Here is a 19,761-nt window from a genome sequence, read left to right as displayed (position 1 = left end):
TTAAGACACGTTTTGTTTTCTGTCAACTTACACCGGACACGCGCAGAAAACAAATGACCTGTGAGCAGCTGGGGGCGATGATAGTGAGAGAATGAATACTAACTGCAGTGAAAACAAACGTGGACAGATATTAAAATTCAATCCTGTTAGGTAGAGTCTGCTGAAGATATATTTTATTTTATTTTATTTATACGTGTTGTGCAGAATTGAAAGTTAGACTGTAGATAACCAGGAGAAAGTAAATAAGTGAATTTTTCCAACAGTTTAACTGCAACTTGTAAGTTATGTGGTTAATTTATTGTAACACAGCAATTATATAAGACATAATATTAAAACAAATTGGACTTTTAGAAGTAGAGCATGTTTTGTCAGACTTTTCTGAGAACAAAACGTAGAGCACACTCTACAAGGGTTGTTTAATGCAAGCATATTTAAAGAATTCTGTTTTTAAAATGTTTAATTTCTTTACTTTTTGAGGTAAATTTGTTGTACAGGATTCTCTGGTCTCTGCTTTTTTAGTTATTGGTTAAATCTCAAAGGGCACTAAAACTGAGTGAATGATGTGTGAGAAGGGTTATCTTTGATGTCTTTGAAGTGAGAGCTGATACAGAACTGGCCAGATTTCACACCCTGGAGGATGCAGCTCTGCAGGACACCATGCTTCACACCTCTGACTCTAAAGAGAGCTGTCAACATCAGAGCAAACCAAAGGCCTGTAGCTTGCATCAAGAAAAAAAACGTGACACCATACTTTTTATTGTATAGTTTTTATTGTAAAAAGGAAAAAAAAGAAAAAAAAAGAATTGTTCTCACCATAGGGAGACATCCCAAATAAATTAGTGTGCAAAATAGACAAGATGTTTCATTTATAGAAAATACAAGACACACAGGTGTCATGAATGCCATCGTGGCACTCAGGTGAACGTGAGGGGCTTCATGGGGCTCTCCCAGCCTCGAACCCTGAGGTCCCACACCTGAAAATGTGATGGATGGACACTCAGTCATTATTGACTTCAGTATCTCGAGTCATACATGTATCAGATGGTTTGGAGCAGAATCTGAAAGAGGACAGAAACTCTTCAGCTCCGTGATACTCACCTCTGAACTCGCTCCTCAGCACAGCAGCAGTGTGTCCCACTCTGGGAGAGTCCCTGCGCCTGCAGGCAGAATACATGGCTGCCCCACTGACTGCGAGTAGTGAGTCAACCCTATCACACATACAGCACATGCACAAGTTACATTTTTACATTATTTACAGACTTTGAGGTTGAAAACCAAAACTGTGAGGAGTTAACAGAGGACCAAAGGTCGGTGTTCACTAGATTACAATGAAAGTATTCATTCAGGAACAGTACGGTTGGCACCAGTGAATATCAATTTGTTATTAAAGTTATTGAAAGTTCAGTTTCAGGAGGTCCATGCCTGGTGATCAGGGCCAAGGCCTCCACAGAGTCTGGTTGTCCGGGTGGCTCTGGGACGGGCTCTGTTTGGTCGCTCCTCTCTCCACCCTGAGCTCAACCTGATTTTGTCTCTGGGGATGTTGGGGAATTCTGGGGGGTTCCTGCTGCACTGGAAGCCGGTACGGATGACTTACGGCTCGTGCATGCAGTCTGTGCTTGGACTTTAGCCTCAGCATCCGAAGGATGGACTTTGTGTGTGACAGAGAGCTGGAGGAGGAACGGGCTTCAGTTCTCTTTTGGGCGCCTGCAGAATCAAAGTCTGAGCGGGAGAAGCGAGCAGCAAAAGACGCATTCAGTGCTGCTCCGAGCCACAGGCCTTTCCCATCAGGTCCCAGGAACTGAGCAGCTTTCTGCAGGCAGGTGGAGAAGCCGTCTTGGAAGGAGTATTTCTGGCCTCCTCGTCCTCCTCCTCCACCACCACCACCAATGACACCACCTCCAGCTCTCGTCTTGTCTCCTTTGGCGGTGTTCTGCAGAAACAGGACTGTGTGCTCCAGTATTTCCGCTTTCTCCACTCTGTGCTGAGTCCCAACCTGCAGGAAAACATCAATATGAGTCAATGGAGTATGCTGGTTAAATTGAGAGGCATGAATATATTGTCAGCTCGAGGTAAACACGCACACACACACACACACACACACACACACACACACACACACACACACACACACACACGAGAGTCAATACAGAAATAAAATGACATGATTTAAAGTACGAAAACCTTCCACATTACATGCAAAACCGTGCATAAAAAGTCATGCGTAAAACTGAAGAAAAATACACATTTTGAAAATGGAGGAAATTTAAGTTATATTTCATCATCATAGAACATTTAGGATTTAAATGGTATTTCTAAACGTAGATCCGTTAAAAAGAAACACAAAAGTGGAAAAAATATTATATACATGAATCTAAACCACAACTTTAAGTTGAGGACGAATTCAAACATTAATATTTGTAACTTTTCCACAACATAATTGGGGGGATTTAGTGATGTTTTGCTATTTAATTGTATTCTTTATCCCCAGTTCTATTAATATAGTTTCAACAAAAACTTTGATAAGGTTGAAAACTTCATTAAGTCGTTAATATCGTCTACACATTTTTTAATTTCATATTTATTTTTTTACCGGTTGTTGTGGCTCCTGAAGCAGCATGGTCCTGAGACGCTCCAGACTGCGGTTCATTCTCTCCCGGCGACGTTTCTCCACCTGAGATTTTATCAACTAAGACAAAAGAAAAACGTTGTAAGGATGAACCAGATGTACATTTGCGGGTAATTCAGTTTTATTGACTTCAGTTAAAAAGTTGTCTCCCCAGCTTTGAGGTCAATGTTTTCTAGGACACTTCTGTATTTTCAACCACTCGTACAGTTTGTGTCAGACTGTTTGTGAATTATTGTATGCTTAAATGTTTTTAATATAGACTCCTGAAAGATTAACCACTGTGCTTAAGTGATTTAAAATAAAAATAAAAATAAAATAATTAAAATTAAAAATAGCAGTCGTTGTTTGTAGTCTTCATAAAAACAATGTATAAAACATGTATTAAAATAAATTTTTACCTTTCTTTCGTTCGTTGCATCCTCCTTTTCCTGTAACACACTCATTGTAGCCGATGGTCCTGTTCGGTCACTCATTATCCAGTGGTAACAGGTCCAGTGGGATGTCCCCTCACAGTGTAACTGATCAGGAAATGAGGATTTTGTCTCCGGCTGCTACTTTTACCGCCCTACAGTCTTACCCCCAGACTCCTCCCACCAGCCGACCAAACTTTACAATCGCACCCGCCTCCCCGAGCAACTTCCACCCCACCCCACAGCTGCTCGATCCCACCTTTTCTTAATTCACGTTAAAAAAAAAAAATCACAGTAACACATGTATCACAGTTATACAACAAATAAGCGCATGCTTAAAATGCAAAATAAATAAATATAACTAAATAAAAAAAGACAAAAACTTGCATATTACGCGCAAACCCCTGCGTAAAAGTAATGCGTAAAATTACAGGAAAACACAGAATCTGAGATGTTACCTTAAAATATAGAAAATTAGTGTACATTAGTTTTATTTGGAATGAAAACAGTGTTGCTTAACGCGTAAAAGCTGGCTGTTAACCTTGCCCTGTGGTCTCGCAACACGGTTTCACTAAAACTCAGTGATGTATGATAATTTGAGGATTGCTTCTTTTCCATTTCAATAAAAACACAAAAGCGAAAGAAACCACAAGTTAACACATCTGGAGGACTATTTTAAGATCCATATTCATTATTTAAGTTCCTGTGGCACTAAAGTGTGGGATGAAGCACAGACAATAGAAAAATCTGATATATAGCCATATATGCCCATACATTTTAAATACACATAACTTTATATACAGTATATGGACACATTTGAGATTAATATATTTGTTTCACACATGTTTCAACTTCTTTATGCAAGCATGCAGCAAATATGTTAATTCTCTCATAAAATATGTAATATGTGCATATTCGATTATTCGTTTCCCACACAGGACTTTAAGGGTGAATATGAGGGATACATATGTTTTTGTACATAAATGCATATACTGTAATGTATGTAAACATAAATGCATTTTAAAATTTTGTTTAAAATACGTTTTGGTGTAACCTCAGGTTTATCTATTCTGCTTGTGATATCAGTTGCCTAATATGCATTATGCCTGAACAGTTGGATGTAAAGTCTGTGCAGCTGCGCCACAGAGCGCGCGTAAACCATTTGTTTGCCATTTGAGGCGCGAGTACTTCTATCCACCTGTTCTGCTGGTTTATTACGACTCAAAGCTCAAAGTTGAGGACTTAAGGTTCAGGACTATAGTGTCACCATATATATAATGCAAATAATATGTATATCGTGTATTCCCTATCATGCAGTTATATTCCAAATATTGCAATAGTCAGTCCTTAATATGATAATGATTCAAATATGGAAAACTAAGATGTTAGCGCACCAAAACATGTGAAATGTATTGTCCATAATGACATTTCTACATTTTATCGAACCAACTTGAGAAATAATAACCTGTTTCTTCTTATAATGTCAAAATCATTGATGAGACTTGGCTCACCAGCATCATTGAGTGGTTATTTTTGCTTTCTTTCTTTTTCTTTTCTCTCCCTGCTTTTGCGATCACTTACTGCCCGTGCTGACACTTTGCCACTCACACTTGACGCCTCTGCATTTGTTAGTCAGTCACGCGCGGTGAAGGTGCAACAACGGCTTAACAGTTTTGCATTCACAGCTCCGCGTCACAATAGACCACGCGTGCCTTTTGGGCAGCTGTCTTGTGCTGGCGCGCCATTTAGCGCCACAGTTGTTTCGACATTTGCGCGTGAAGACCCTTTGATGTTTCCGTGGGAAAGCAGAGCGACGGTGACGACACGCACGTGGCAGCTCTTTGAACAAGTGGTTTGACTCGGAGGGCCCTCAGGGGTTCTTTGCAGATGAAGATTATTTAACAGCCTTGATTGCATTATGGCAGGAGCGCATGAATCCATATTTAACTCCACAAAAATCTAATCAGTTAGAGTCCAAGTGGATGTTGGTGCCAAATTTGAAGAAATTCCCTTAAAGAGATCTCATTCACAACATTGAGATTGACAGGTCACAGTGACCTTGATCTGTGACCTATGACCACCAAAATCTATTAATTTCATTGTTGAGTCCTTGTGAACATTTGTGTAATATGGAAAGAAATTTTCTCAAGGTGCTCTAGAGATATCGCGTTCACGAAAATGGGACATATGAACAAACAGGAAACCCAAACACAATGCCTCGAGTCACGGTTATCACCATTACAGAGGCATAATTAAACCAAAATATTTCCTTTGCTGGATACAGTTGGGGGTTAATGTCTGGGTTCTTTTGTAATTTAGATGAACCAGCATACTTAACATTATAAAAGACTCTACATAAGCTGCAGCGATCACCATGTGGTTGTGAATACAGAGAGTCTTTATTGTAAAAGAGGTAGAGAGAATACAGGTGTTTCACTGTACAGAAAAAAGACAGCACTGTTGATATACTCATTCAAACCACTGATATGGACTCACACACGCCTCATTCATTTTACAGGGACACAGAAGCCCGGTAGAAAAAAACACAAAACAAAAACAAAACAGAGAAACAAACACACAATATCTTTGGATTTTTCTCTATTGTCCTCTCATTCACTAAATGCATTCTCTCTTTCTGAGCTGTTAAAATGAAAGTAGTTGTAGCGCTAATAATAAAACAGCAATAATATTAATAATAATGATATAGTGTGCTAAAAACAATGATAATGCTGTCCCCTCCCTCCCCTTCCCCGACCACAAACACACCTCAGTAACATGTCAAAAGTAGTGGAAAACAAACCCTACAACCATGATAATAAAACCACACCTGCATGCTCACGACACACACACACACACACACACACACACACACACACACACACTTTCACTCTACCATCCGTGCACTCAGCTGATCATTCAAACATAATAATGACCCACGCTGAGCGTTAAGAAAAGAAAACAAAACAATGTACATTTAAAATAATCAAACCAAACAACGTACAAAACAACTGCAGCCAAGTGGGAAGTGTGATATCATTCTTTCTGTCTTTTCCGTCGTCAATCTTTCCGTCGCTGTCGTTCTGTGCCAGTGGGCTCAGTCAGAGTTTTCCGAGTGGTCGGTGTGGGGCGAGGCGCCGGACGGGGGCGAGTTTCGACCCTGCCAGTTCCCGTTAGCCTGAGGAATCGAAAGAGAAACAACAAAGAAGTCAGAGAACAACATGACGTGTGCCTGCATTGCACCTCTGTCATTGTGTCATTTTTCAGAACATCGTCTGTTGGTTTTCACACCTTAACACCAACAAAAGTGCAACATCACTGTCAACTATTCGACACAATCGCAAGATGTTTTCTCAGAAGCTGCTGTCACAGTTCATGAGTGAAAAAAAAAAACTCCAGAAAAAGTGTGAAACTAATTTGAGATAGATAATCCATCACAAAAAGTTTTGGCAAAGTTGTGTGATACTGTATTTCAAGGTAATGACGTTAACAACACCAGGTGCTTTTTGGAAAACACTGACATCACAGACCTCAGAGCTGCATGCTGAATAGGATTAACAGGCCAGCTGTTTCGCACCCACCTGTTTGTTCTGTCTCGGATGTTGGACTTGTCGACAAGCAAGATAAACACCATCACGTAGCATTTTCTGATCAGAACTAGACTAACATTTAAATACAATGTTAAATTCAGCCAAAAAGTTATAACTCTACATGTTTAAAAAAACAAAAAGAACAAAACGCACCTCTCTGACATGACTTTTTAAAATGAGCACATTTAAGGAGAATTTTAAGTCATTAAAAGTTCCTCCAACAATGAACCCGACGTAATATAAAGTAAAACAGAGTGAAAAGAAAAAAAGAGGGCATAAAGATGTTTAAATTACTATTCACTATTCATTTTTATTATTACTTTCATTTTTATTACTTATTTAAAGTTAATTTGAGCCCTTGTTGGCAGTAACGTAAAATATCTACTATGGGAGCTGCAGATAAAGAAAAACTGAAATTATGACATGAAACAATCTGAAATCCTTAAAGAATAAGGCTGAAGTTATCCAAGATTTTTCTTATTGTCAACAAATATCCTGAAGAGACCAAAGCCAACAATGCCCCCCAAAAATACACAATGTCTCCATCATTATCATTTATATGTGTGTATAACTTTGATGAGTGGTTTACCTGCACTCCCATTTGGTAAGCAGAGTGCTCGCCGTTCACAGGTGGAACCCCCAGGAACAGGTCAGCTGACCCGGACAGAGAGAAGGACCCAGACCCTAAAGAAAGTCAAAAACGAGAGAGCAGCCTCAGTACTCACAAGTAACAAACCTGTTTTAACAGTCCATTTTTAAATGTCAGTGTTGTAGTAGTTTAGGGTGAAATACTATAAATATGCGATTATCTGTAAGACATAATGGAACTCTATATTTTTATTTAATTTATATTTAACCCTTTAACACCTGAACTGACATCAGTTTTCTTGTGCTGCTTTAAGACGACTTCATTCTGCATTTAAACCTCTGAAACCTGAGGAAATTGGTTTGATTTTTTTCAAAAAACACAGAAAAAAAACATGTGCAACTTGGCAAGAAATGTCCAGCAAACTGCAAACAAACAAAAAAAAAGTCACAAGAAAATGATCAGAATATTAGCTGGGACGGATGAGATATTATTAAATAATGAGAAAAAATATCCAGAAAACTATATATTTAATTCTCTTAATAATATATTAAAAATTATGTCAAAAACAAAAACATGTATTTTTTTAGCACTTTGTTGAGGTAATTTTCCTGTTCTTTTTAGTTTTTCTTTTTTAGGCATTTTTCTCTTAACTTTTTACTTGTTTCTTCATCATTTTTGGGACATTTTTTAAGTTGTATGTTTTTGTAAGAAATTATGGCAACTTGCTCAGGTTTTAAAAGGTTAAATGCAGAGTCAGGATGTTTTCCAAAAGGGAAGAATAACCTACAACGTACAAACACGTGCATCTTGCCATCTTGCTTCCACAGATATCACATTATGATTCAAACGTTAGTTAACACTAAAAAAACTTCATCGCTGTGAAAAAAAGAAAAGCTAAAGGAAAGATAATTGTGCAGCAGACCTGTTCAGACACAAACCACAACTGGCACATTGTTTTCTACTTGCTTCCTCAATGCGTGACAGCTTCAAACATTTCAGTTTCCTCAGCCTCGGGCGACAAATTGTGTTCAGGTTCAGCCATTTGACTGACAAGTTTTGGGTGACGGACAAACGGAGGCAGAGAAGGCTGAAACTGCCTCGAGACATCGGTAGCACAAAGTACCTTTTATTGTCTTTTCCGTACCTGTGGAGTTGGGAGTGTGCGGGGAATCGTCGCCCTGTCTGCCCCCCAAGGCCGTCTTCATGGCGTAAAGGTTGGCCTCCTCTTGGAACTTGCCAATGTTTTTCTTATAGCGGATTCTCTTGTTGCCAAACCAGTTGGAGACCTGGCAGAAAAAAAACACAATACTAGCCTCAGTGTACAGCATTTATTAAAATTTAAAGAGTAGTTGATCAACACTGAGCAACAGATTCAAACACATACAAATGCTTAAGCATGTTTTTATTGACAAAAGATGTGTCTTTAAGCTTGAGTACAGAAAACCTGCTGCTTTATTTGTTCACAAACACTAAAACTCAAGTTCACTCAGTTTTGGAAACGTTAAATCAGGGTTCTCAACAGCTTAAGGCACGTTAAATTTAAGACTTTTTTAACGCCACTTGCAATGAAATTTAAGACAAAATTAACAATCAATGATTAGGGACAATATATTATGACATAAAACCTGTGACTTTTTTGGTGACATTCATGCAAGGAAAATTTGACAGTTTTTTCAATATAATAATAATAAATATAAAAGATGTTACCAATTACATTTTGACTTATTTAAGACAATTTAATATCAAGTAAGGCCTTATCTAATTAATTCAGTGTTTATTAAGACCTTTTAAGGATCTGCGGGAATCCTGTAAATGCCCTTTTCAGATATTATCAGAACACCAAAAAACTCTCAACCTTCCCATTGCTGATTGTTCTTTAAAGTACAGCCGGTGATTTACCTGAGAGACGGTGATTCCACATTGTTTGGCAAGTTCCTCTTTGGCTTCTTCACTGGGGTAAGGGTTGGACAGGTGGGAGTAGAAATACTCATTCAGGACCTCTGTGGCCTGTTTGCTGAAGTTACGCCTTTTGCGTCTGATGAGACACAAACAGAATCATAATACATTTTTTGTTGAGGGAAAACTGACTGAGCATTGAGCTCTTTTATAGCAATACCGTGAAGACAAATTAATATAGGCAAGAAGGATACAGAACATGTGACAACAATCTAAATAAAATGATGAAAATTCCATTCAAATAAATAATTACTGGCAATGTCAGGAAAGAAAGATAAACCGCAATGAAACTGCAGATACCAAATAAATCTGCCATGAAGGACGGACACATTACAACAGTAATAACAACAAAATACAGAAAATACAAAGAATAAATAACCATCATGTCTGTGACAGGAACACTGTATAACAACCATATAATCTAGTTTACAATTAAAATGATCTGTCCAATTTCAATATCTCTTGTTCCATTTTTTTGGTGCATACATAATTAAAAAGTAATTTACAAAGCTGAGTACTGATCTGAGGAGTTACAAGGGATAAAAATTCCTGTGAGCATGTGTGTGATGAGAAATTGATTGATATGAAAAAAGAGGCGGCAGCGTCTTTCCCTTCTTTCAGTGATGATGATACATATTGAGAAAAAAAATATTTTTTTCCCACCCTTTCTTTATTACATTTCAACACAGGTATTATAGTCTAAGATGTGGTCAAGTGTCCTTTGCCCTTTGTATACACTCATACACAAGTCTAAATGGCTACTATAATCATTTCATATGCTTGTGGTAGTATATGCTATCAAACATTAATATATTCTACCTACAAATGTGCAAGGTGCAAATTAACATTAAAGTAATTCTGAAAATGAGGCATTAGTATAGCTGCATATTACTGTCATTAATGTTATTAGCAACTATTTTTAACTCAACTTTTTGATAAATACCTTTTTCAAATTAGAAAATGTGTAATGTAAAAAAGAACATTTTGACACATTTGTCTGTTTCGACGTCTTCTTAAAAAAAAGAGCATGGTGCAACCTTCTCGGAGCCACAGTGCAGGCCTACAGGGTGAGTACTTTATACTATACAGAAGAAGAAAAAACATGATACTTGTGTACCTGGCATCGAGGAAGCGGGACCTCAGGATCATGACTGCCTCACAAGTGCTCTGCTTCAGCTGGGTCTGGATGGTGCTGAACTTGCGGTGGATGATGCCAACCATGCGCTCAATCTCCCGCGGAGTCACAGGCCGTGTACGCGACTGCTCCCTCAGCAGGTTCATCACGTGGGTGGTGAACTCAGTGCATGCCTGGGTGGGAGTGCATTACACCGCGGACAGTGAAAGACAGCAAAGCGCAAAGCAATGAAGCTGGGTGTATTATGTCATGTTGGTTTGATTTGATTCATCAAAACTTTGTGTATTTTTGAAGTTTTTGAAAAGAAAATGTAATCTCAAAGAAAAATGTTGCAAATCAGCAGTTTAGTATTGCTCTTTTGGTCAGTAAGCATGTATAAGCATAAGGTCTTAGTGTAAGTATTATGTCCTGCAGGTAATCTGAGTGCTCCATAAAGCACTTAGCACTATACAACTTTACTGTGGAAGGGTTGTTTTATACATACATGTGCAGCACGTTTGAAAAACCACTTCAACATTTTGAAGGTTTTAGTTCATGTTGCAGAAAGAATGTATGTTGCCGATGAGTATAATCAAAGTAGTAGATTTCACATCAGATCTGAAAGGTGTTTTGAATAACACCACACGATCTGGCTTGGTTTGAATGTGTGTTACTCCGATAATCTCAAACAGCCTCTTCTTAAACAGAGATGTGAGGCTCATTTTTTGATCAGCAACATAAGGACAGAAGTGTATTCCCTCGGAAAATTAAAGTTACGTGGCTGAACTCTAGACCTAACATGCCTATGGATTACGCTTCTGGCGAGCAGCTTTAGTACAAGCAAGCGTGTACAGGCAATGTCAGCGCTCGTCTCCTGTTGCGACACGGTACCTGCTCATACTTCTCCAGCTCAGTGTGGTAGATACTGCGAATCTGGCTCAACTTGCTTTTGTAGTCGGAGTGCTCGAGCGAGCTGTCAGGTGACATCCCTCCTGAGCTGGTGGCAGCAGACACGGCAGCAGCAGCCCCACCGCCCTTCTCCGGCCCCGCTACACCCTCCGCCAGCAGCATGTTGTCCAACCTCACCAGCTGAGGATCCTGAGGCTCATCCTCCTGGGCGTTCCTCATTGACAGGCCTGTCAATAAGTCAAGTGTCTGTTAGTTTTGTGAGTGAAATATCAACAAAGCACTGCATGAGTTTGTGCTGAAGTTTTGTTAACGTACAATAGCATTAGACTTATGTCCTGTGAATAGATAAATATAAAGATAAACTTAATCATCCACCTCAGTGGAATTCTGTCTTCAGCTTATCTAAAACACAGCAAAGGTACATACAAACACATAAAACAATACAGCATTAAAAATGTACAAATATGCAAGATACAATAGTGCAAAAAGGCAGGTAGCAATAATATACAGGAGCAACATACTACAGACCGTGTGTATATTACTTATCCTGTGCAACTATTAATACTGGACACACAGCATCTGTATAAGTGAAATGTGAATATAGATTTCATATTTTAAATAAATGTATTTCCCATTTTATCAAATTTATATTTTTGTAATATTTTCATCCTTTTATAGCATTCACATTTTTGCTTTATTCTTTTGCATCTGACTTTTGAGCTGCTGTGACCTGTGAATTTCACTGATGTGGGACTAATAAATTATTGTTTAAAAAGCTAGGGGGAAAAGGTCCAGAAAATATATGTATAATTAGCATTATTATGTATTTTAAAATATTTTATTGGAGAATTATCATTTTAAATCACTTTTTCTCTGGACATTATCTTGTTTGTTTGTTTTCTACATAAACTACTGATTGCATTCTTCACGTGTTTTTGAAAGAAATCAAGCCAATCTATTCAGCTTTCAAGGGGATAACAAACTGTCCTTTTCAACTGATTATTTTAATGAATGCATTTCCTTTTTTGGCGCATTTTTTGGGTCAGAACTGATTTTGGTTCAATCTTGCTCTGCAAAGTTGAATTTTCAAAACTTCTTCAGAAGTTTGCAATAATATTTAAATCCATTTCCATGACTTTTGGCAGTTGAAAATGAGTCACTGGTCCAATCTATGTTCACGCGGCACATTGGCAGATTTCAAATACAATGTATTTTGCTTGATGTTTGACATGTTAGCGAAATTTTATGGACAGAATTGATATGATAGCCAAAATAATGCATTTTCAAAACTTTTCCCAAATTCTGGACGTCCAGTGTTTCAATCGGTGAGGGGCCACCCCACGTACAGAGGCTGCATCCTCAGCTGTGGGTTCAATTCCAACCTCGACCCTTTGCTGCATGTCATCCCCTTACTCTCCCCCCTTCATGCTTAAAAAAAACAACTAAACTTGATATTAATCTCCAAGTATTTACAGGCCTGTAAAACAATGCTTAAAATTTCATAACTTTTCCTGGGATTTTATGGCCATAGGAACCCTGAACTTTAACAGTGGCTGTGCAGGATCATTTTATTTGTATTTATTCCATTAAATATTGTTTGATTTGTACAGATTATATTATAAAGCATAGATCAAAATATATAGAAATAACAATTTTGGATTATTGTAACATCAACTGTTGCAATGTTGGACTATGCTTAACTCTTGCACTGCCCAATTACCAGCAACCTTAAAAATGTATTCCCTGTAAGCACTGTGTATCCATTTGTCCAGCTGTTGTCAGTATTTTTAAACCAAATAATGTCTTATTCAGTTTATCTTCCTGTATATTTGTTTTTGAGAATTCAAGTAAATATGTAGAGTTATTGACAGCCAGAATCAGATTCCTGTTGTGTGTGTTTATAATTGTATTGGCTTCTGATGACACACTGTCAACACAGTTTAATATCGCTGCAATAAGCCCAGTGCACATCACAACTCAGCAAGGCGTGTTTGTACTTAAGTGCAGGATGGCCGACACTGACAACATAGAAAACGCTGGTAAATAAAAACGTTACCGGTTTTTTCCTTGATCTCGCACAGGACGCTGAATAAAGCAGGTTTCATTCGGTGACAGTTGAGTGCATGTTTCCTGGACATAAAGAAAAGAGCGATTCTCTCGTTAACATGGCGGGCTAACTGTCAGCAGGGGCAGAGTGACGATATGCAAATTGACCAAAACAAAAACACAAATTACTGACCAACTACCTTTAGCATGGCTAATTTAGCAACCGATAGCTTCTCACTGGCTAAGTGCTAAGGAGGCAACTGTTGGCATTAAGATGTATATAACGGTAACATTAGCCTGTAAGATCGTATTTCCATTTGTTGAACGTATAATTGAGTCTTGCTGTGCGAATTAAAATTCAATTTTAACGTTTACATTAGCGCTACCTGTTAGCTACCTATTGTAGCCTTAGCTAGTTAGCTTTGGTTAGCCTAGCAAGCTAACAATGGCTAGCGTTCCGTTTGTATCGCTGCTAAAAGACATATGTGTTTGTAAATGACAGCAAAGAGACAATTAGCATCGGCTAACATAACAGCATATTAATCTGAAAAAGTAATAACAAAAGCAACTTTATGTTCACCAGCTACCGTTTGCTAATAAGTTAACTACTGGCTAAATAATCTAAACAATAGATTGAAGTTCAGGAAACTTTGTTACTGCGAGTCAAAGCGGCAAAACAAAACAGCAGCAAAAGCGTCAAGTTGAGATTAAAAATATTTAAAGGAAACTAACTTCGCTTGTGCCTCGTCCAAACTTTGGTCGGTGATGGTCATTATTTGCTGCAGTATGTCACCAATATCTCTGCGGGTTTCGTGTCCGTTTTCTGCGCCCTCGAGGCCCGAGTCCCCTCCGTCGGACCGATGCTGCGAGGGTTGGTGAACCGAGTTCAGCGCATGCATCCCGGGGTGGCCACTCAAGCCGAGTCCCCGGCCGTTGGAGGGCCCGTTGCCCGTCAGAGGCTGCTGCTGCAACATCTTCAGCGACGCACGGTGGCGACGACTGCTGCCCAACTGTGCTCACAGACACACAGCACAGCCTGATCCGAGGCATCGCACAAAGCAGTCCCCTAGCGACTGACAGAAAGAGGTACAAGTCATGTAAATACACCTCAGCAGGGACACTCAGCTTACTTTGCTTGGGGTCCACTTTTGCAAAAATGACAGGAGGTCAGGGGCCAGTCGCAGCAGCCCCATACCGGATTGTAGGATTTGAGGACTTTACTATGATTTTACGGTACGTTTCCAGGATTTTGGGACACTTCTAGGATTTTTGGGACATTTCAAGGACTTTAAGATGTTTCTAGGTTTGAGGATGTTTATAGGATTTTAAGACAGTTTTTAGGATTTCAGGACATTTCCAGGATTTTAGGACATTTCTAAGATTTTTTTACATTTCTTGGGTTTTATAACAATTCTAGGACTTTTGGACAATTCTTGGATTTTAAGAAATTTCAAGGATTTCAGGACACTTTTAGGATTTAAGGACGTTTCAGGGATCCCAGGACATGTCTTGGATCTCAGGATATTTCAAGGATTTTCTGACATTTTTAGGATTTGATGGTGTTCCTAGGATTTTTAGAATTTTAGGACATGGGTAGTTTTTTTTAAAAAGGATTTTAGGACATTTCTATGATTTTCAGGATGTTTCTAGAATTTAAGGGCATTTCTTGGATTTCAGGACTTTTCTTGGATTTTAGGACATTTCAAGAATTTTAGATAGTTTCTAGGATTTTAGGACATCAGGGGCTTAGCTAGGACCTCAGTCAGGGAATGTGGGTGATCCTCCACAGGTGCTTTTATAAACAAGCTCTATTTTGATGCTTTTTTATGCACTCTACCTTACCTTCTACAAAAACATTACCCAATGTGTTGGGGGCCAGATTTAGTCTGTGGGGCACAAATTGAGTATCGTTACACTATAGTGTATGATCCTCAGTGCTTTTCTGAGGCAGCAGAGGAGCAACACTACTGCGTTAAATGCAACCACAACAACAAAACATCTGCACTCACCGCACTTTCAGAAAGCAGAAGTGTGTGCGCATGTGTGTTAGGGAATAACAAATAAGATCCAACTAAATGAAATGCAGATTATGCGCTCTATCGTCATCCAATTTACAAGCATCAACAGAGAACCACAGATTAAAGCAGATGCTTTTTAATTCCTCCGGTTTAATGTGATAATCTCACTTAGAAAGCTTCTCTCACTTGTCTCACTCTACTTCTTGTTTCAGCTGCAAGTCAACAGGATGTGTGCCAAAACCACAGCAGTGTTTGAAAAACTGCAGCCTGTTTCAACATGTTGCAGTTGGGTCTGTCACAATCAAATGAGCAGCAGTTAAAGCAGCAGCTGCTTACAGCTGGCTCGACAGCTATAGGTTTATCTCAGACGACAAAAACCTTTGCTTATAGAAGTATAAACTAAACAAATGTGTGGCTGGGTTTCCTTCTGCTTTAGAGGGTAATATTTCACAATAGCATGGCTTGTCAGATGCGGGCCAAATAAATAAGGGTGGGCTGTGGTAAGAGGAACAGGAAGAGAGGAGACGAGAGAGAGAAGGTAGCAAGGCAGACAGAGAGGGCGAGCGCTTGTCACGTCAGCATGTGAAACTCTTCATAGCTGGGTTTTTTTTTCTTCATAAAGATATTGACAAGACAAGTGACGAGCCAAAAATGCTGTGCTCCGTCTGTGACTTCAAGAGATGATGCTTTGAAGAGACAAAGTTGAAAAATTAAGGTAAGAAAGAAATCACTGAAATGTACTCTTACTTTATGGTATATTTAGGGGGGAAATAACAAGAATTACAGTGAAACTTTTGGATAAATACACAAAAGAAACTAATCAGCAGCAAGAATTTGTCATCTCTCTGTCACACCTCACAGTAAGTCAGACAGGAACATCTGATTTACTTACGGATTTTCAGCTTAAACATCTGTAGTCAACATGCTAGAACCTGCTCGACTGGTTTTTCATACATTTCATAGCAACAGAAAGACTCATCTGGTCTGTAGCAATCTCAGTGTTTACTCCGAGTTTAACTTTAGAGTTGATACATTTGATGTTTGAAGTGTTAAAAATGGGACTGTCAGAGTCTTTGACCTTAAGATCTTTGACCTAACCCCTGTTTCTGTGTATCATCTTGTCAAAGGCTGACAGTAGGATTAATGGACTGCACAGAGATCAAAGTTGAAATGGCTGAAGAGGGACCGCTGGAAAGTCTAGTCATCACCGAAGAGGGAGACATGACCGAGAGTGTCACAGACAGTGAGACAGGGGCAGCGAGCAGTTCACTCACCACACAGAGCTGCAGCGGAGAGTCGACTCTGAAAGAGGAAGAGGAACACGTAGGAGAGGACACGAATGAAGAAGATATAGCAGGTAAAATGTGTTTAGAGGAGCAGAACCCGGAAAAACAAACCAACTCAGGGGACAATCAGATAGGGGAGGTTGTTCTGACTCAAGAGGAGAAAACTGAGAATGATGGACAAAACAAAGGTAATAGTGAGAGTGAAGAGCAGACACAAGAGATGATGGGGATTCATGAAAAGCCTGAAAGTGACACAGAGGATAAAGAGATTACACAAGACGATCTTCAAGTGGATTTAAAGAGGTTAAATTTCTCCGAGGAGACACCTGAAGGGACACAAAGCCAAGAAGAGGACCCAAAAAAGGTTTGTGGACTGTTAGCTCTTTCACATGCTCTGAAATAACCTCTATTGTAGCAAGTGTTTGTAATGTTCTTGACTTAACCAACCAGCCACCATGTACGCTACGAAAAAAACAGTCTCGTGGTGGAAAAAAAACAGCAGGTTTCATTTTGTTACAGAACATGTGGGAGTACGTAGGAGTTGAGTGAATGGTTTTTGCTGTGCCAACAAACAGTCTGTGCCACTCACTGAGAAACCTTTCCTCCCTCCCTCATACTTTTTCTGCCACCTACCCGCGTTTTCTCAGGCTCACCGGTTAACCCCTGACTTCCCAGACGCGCTCTACGAGCTGCTGTGCACCCTTCAGGAGGGGAGACGGCTCAATGACCAACGCTGCTCCTTCAGGCTGGAGAGTGGGATGAGGAGGAGGAGGTGCCACTCGGAGCCCAACACCACCAAGCCGGCCAACAGAGGTGGGGGCAATTTGAGATGACGCACTCTGTTTAATGCTGTTCACGCCAGTGATACTCAATTTAAAGCCGAGTGGCGCCCCAACCATTTTCAAATTCACAATAAAAATAAAGAGATTCACACTGGGAGTTGTTTTTGTACTTCTAGTATACATAAGGTAACAGAGTGCATGAAACAGAATCAAAATAGAGATTGTTTATCAAAAAAAAGTGCCAGTGGAGGATCCCCTGCACCCCGACAGAGCCGGTCCTAAAATCCTAGATACGTCCTAAAATCCAAGAATGTCCAAAAATCCTAGAAATGTCCTAAAATCCGAGAAAATTCTTAAAATCCTAGGGATATCTAAAATCCTAGAAATATCCTAAAATCTCACAAAACATACTAAAATCCTAGAAACACCCTATAATCCTGTAAATGTCCAAAAATCCAAGAAACATATTGAAATTCTATAAACATCCTAAAATCCTAAAAACATGTATGGGGCTGCTACAACTGGCAGCCTCATGTCATTTTGCAAAAGTGGCCCCCGAAGCAAAGCAAGTGGAGTATTGCTAGTTTACATGATGAAACTGGTGCAGCTGTTTGTTTCCATGAAGTGATGCTGACTCATGTTGATCAAGCTGAAAGAACATGAAACTACCCGTACTTCGTGACTCAAGAATGTTTTGAAACTCCTGCAACCAGCATGTTTCCATGTCTTTCCTTGACCACTGACCACTTGAAGTCTCCTGCCGCCTGACCATCAAAGCTTTTTTCTCTCACATGTCTCCACAGTCGTCTTTTCCTCCATGACATCACTGCAGAAAGAGGAGTTTTTTGACCTGGTTGCCACCGCTCAAGCTCGCCGGCTGGATGACCAGAGGGCGCAGCTCGAAAAGTCCCAACCAGCAAAAATAAAAGCCAGAAGTTTCAGAGGCAGCATAAAGCAACTGTCTCTTGTGAGAAGGCCTGCACCTGCGCCAGATCCTGTGCCTGTTCCTGTGCCTAAAGAGGATCTGTATAACATGATTCTGACGACACAGGTGAGCAATCTGAACTTGTTTAGATGCTCTTATGATGTAACAACTTGTCAGCTTTGTTTTTTCAAAAAAAAAAAAAGTTAGATTCTGGCAAAACCCCAGTGCCATGCCTTCACTTCAGTGGAGAATTATCTGACTTATAAATATACATCATTTTTGGCATTTTTTTCCTCTTACCTACCACCCCAACAGGCACAGGGCAGGCTGGAGGATCAGCGCAGCAGGGCTCCCGGTCCCATGGACGATGAGGACTTCTTCTCCCTGCTCCTGAGGGTCCAGGGAGGACGCATGGACGAGCAGAGGACTGAATTACCATGCTTGCTACAAACCTGAGATAGAAAAAAAAACTGTGGCACTTCAGTATTGTAGCTTTCTGAGTTCTCTTAAAACAGGATGTTTTCGTTCTTGACCTTGATGATGCTTTATTTAAGAGAATTATAATCCTTCCTGATAGTGTTTAACCCTTTGAAACATGAGCAAATTGGTATGAATTCTTTCAAAAACAGGGGAAAATTATATATATATACATATATATATATGCTTATTTGTGTCCTTTGCTGTTTTTTGTTGTTGTGTTTTTTTTAACCCATTTCTGGCTAATTTTCTGTGCCATGTCTTCTTAGGTTTGCTTATCACCTTGTTCCCATGTTTTTCTGAAAGAAATTAAACCAATTTGCTCAGGTTTCAAAGGGTTAAAGCTCTTGAGATTGTCGCAAAAACGCTAATGTTTGATCAGCATAGCTTTTGTTGTGACTTGAGGGACATTCCTGATGAGATTATTGAGTTTACTGCTAGTTAGCTATTCTTTTCTGTCTTAATAATAGGATCAGGAGATATGCTGTGTTATTTTGGCAAAGTTTGTATTTTATTGTGTGTCTGCGATGAGTGGTTGAATGAGTTTGTGTGTGTTCCTGTTCTTAATGCGTGGGAGGCAGTCTACTGATCTCTGTCGTTTCTTCTTATTTGTACAGCAGACATTAAACACACCAGGGATGGTGTTAAGGAGATAAGAGCTCCAAGGCCACACTTGACTGTGTATGGATGAATGTCCTCCAGAAAATAAACAAAATATGTATCTGAGCCATTTGCATTTTTCCATTTGTTCAAAATACCAGGAAAAAAAGAGCTTTAGCATGCTCTAATATCCTCATTATCATTGTTTTTTACATATCAACACAGTAATTGCCTTTAATTTCATGCATTTTAGCAGTGATAATAACAAAGACGTGTAAAGGCTGTTTTATTTTCTTCATTATTCATCCCTTTGCTAGGTCACATTCCCACAAACTTGTCTTGATCTTTTTAAAATATCCTGTCGACCATGAAACGTTCACATAAAAAGAGACGAGGTAGTGAAGTCCAATTTGAGGAACAAATGAGGCAAAGATAA

General features: G+C 39.3%; 3 protein-coding genes across 4 annotated transcripts; 1 reads left to right on the top strand and 2 right to left on the bottom strand.

Moving 5' to 3' along the window:
- Positions 1–760: 760 nt before the first annotated feature.
- LOC121945812 (uncharacterized) lies at positions 761–3,269 on the bottom strand. Of its 2 annotated transcripts, XR_015778063.1 has the most exons (4): positions 3,025–3,269; positions 2,591–2,686; positions 1,099–1,993; positions 761–974 (listed from the first exon to the last, which is right to left on the bottom strand). XR_015778063.1 is itself a non-coding variant. In XM_088084901.1 (3 exons), the coding sequence occupies exons 1-3, from the start codon at positions 3,097–3,099 to the stop codon at positions 1,430–1,432; spliced, it is 735 nt and encodes a 244-aa protein (XP_087941027.1). In that variant the 5' UTR covers positions 3,100–3,269; the 3' UTR covers positions 761–1,429. The 2 variants fall into 2 exon arrangements, 1 of the variants encoding a protein (XP_087941027.1); XM_088084901.1 differs by having other exon boundaries at positions 761–1,993.
- Positions 3,270–5,413: 2,144 nt separating this feature from the next.
- pbx2 (pre-B-cell leukemia homeobox 2) lies at positions 5,414–14,296 on the bottom strand. Its single transcript, XM_042490155.2, has 8 exons — positions 13,970–14,296; positions 13,248–13,321; positions 11,174–11,418; positions 10,286–10,476; positions 9,112–9,247; positions 8,357–8,498; positions 7,213–7,307; positions 5,414–6,211 (listed from the first exon to the last, which is right to left on the bottom strand). Exons 1-8 carry the CDS (start codon positions 14,209–14,211, stop codon positions 6,131–6,133), a joined length of 1,206 nt encoding a protein of 401 aa, XP_042346089.2. The 5' UTR covers positions 14,212–14,296; the 3' UTR covers positions 5,414–6,130.
- Positions 14,297–15,624: 1,328 nt separating this feature from the next.
- Positions 15,625–19,451, top strand: gpsm3 (G protein signaling modulator 3). The gene is made up of 5 exons (XM_042489939.2): positions 15,625–15,970; positions 16,383–16,905; positions 17,189–17,354; positions 18,127–18,374; positions 18,564–19,451. Exons 2-5 carry the CDS (start codon positions 16,399–16,401, stop codon positions 18,702–18,704), a joined length of 1,062 nt encoding a protein of 353 aa, XP_042345873.1. The 5' UTR covers positions 15,625–15,970; positions 16,383–16,398; the 3' UTR covers positions 18,705–19,451.
- Positions 19,452–19,761: the final 310 nt, after the last annotated feature.

This window comes from Plectropomus leopardus, chromosome 11 (genome assembly GCF_026936395.1).
Source record: "Plectropomus leopardus strain MGB_pleo_1.0 chromosome 11, ASM2693639v1, whole genome shotgun sequence".
NCBI lineage: Eukaryota > Metazoa > Chordata > Actinopteri > Perciformes > Serranidae > Plectropomus > Plectropomus leopardus.
Note: the sequence above shows the minus strand (reverse complement) of the source record. Positions and strands in the feature narration are given on the sequence as shown.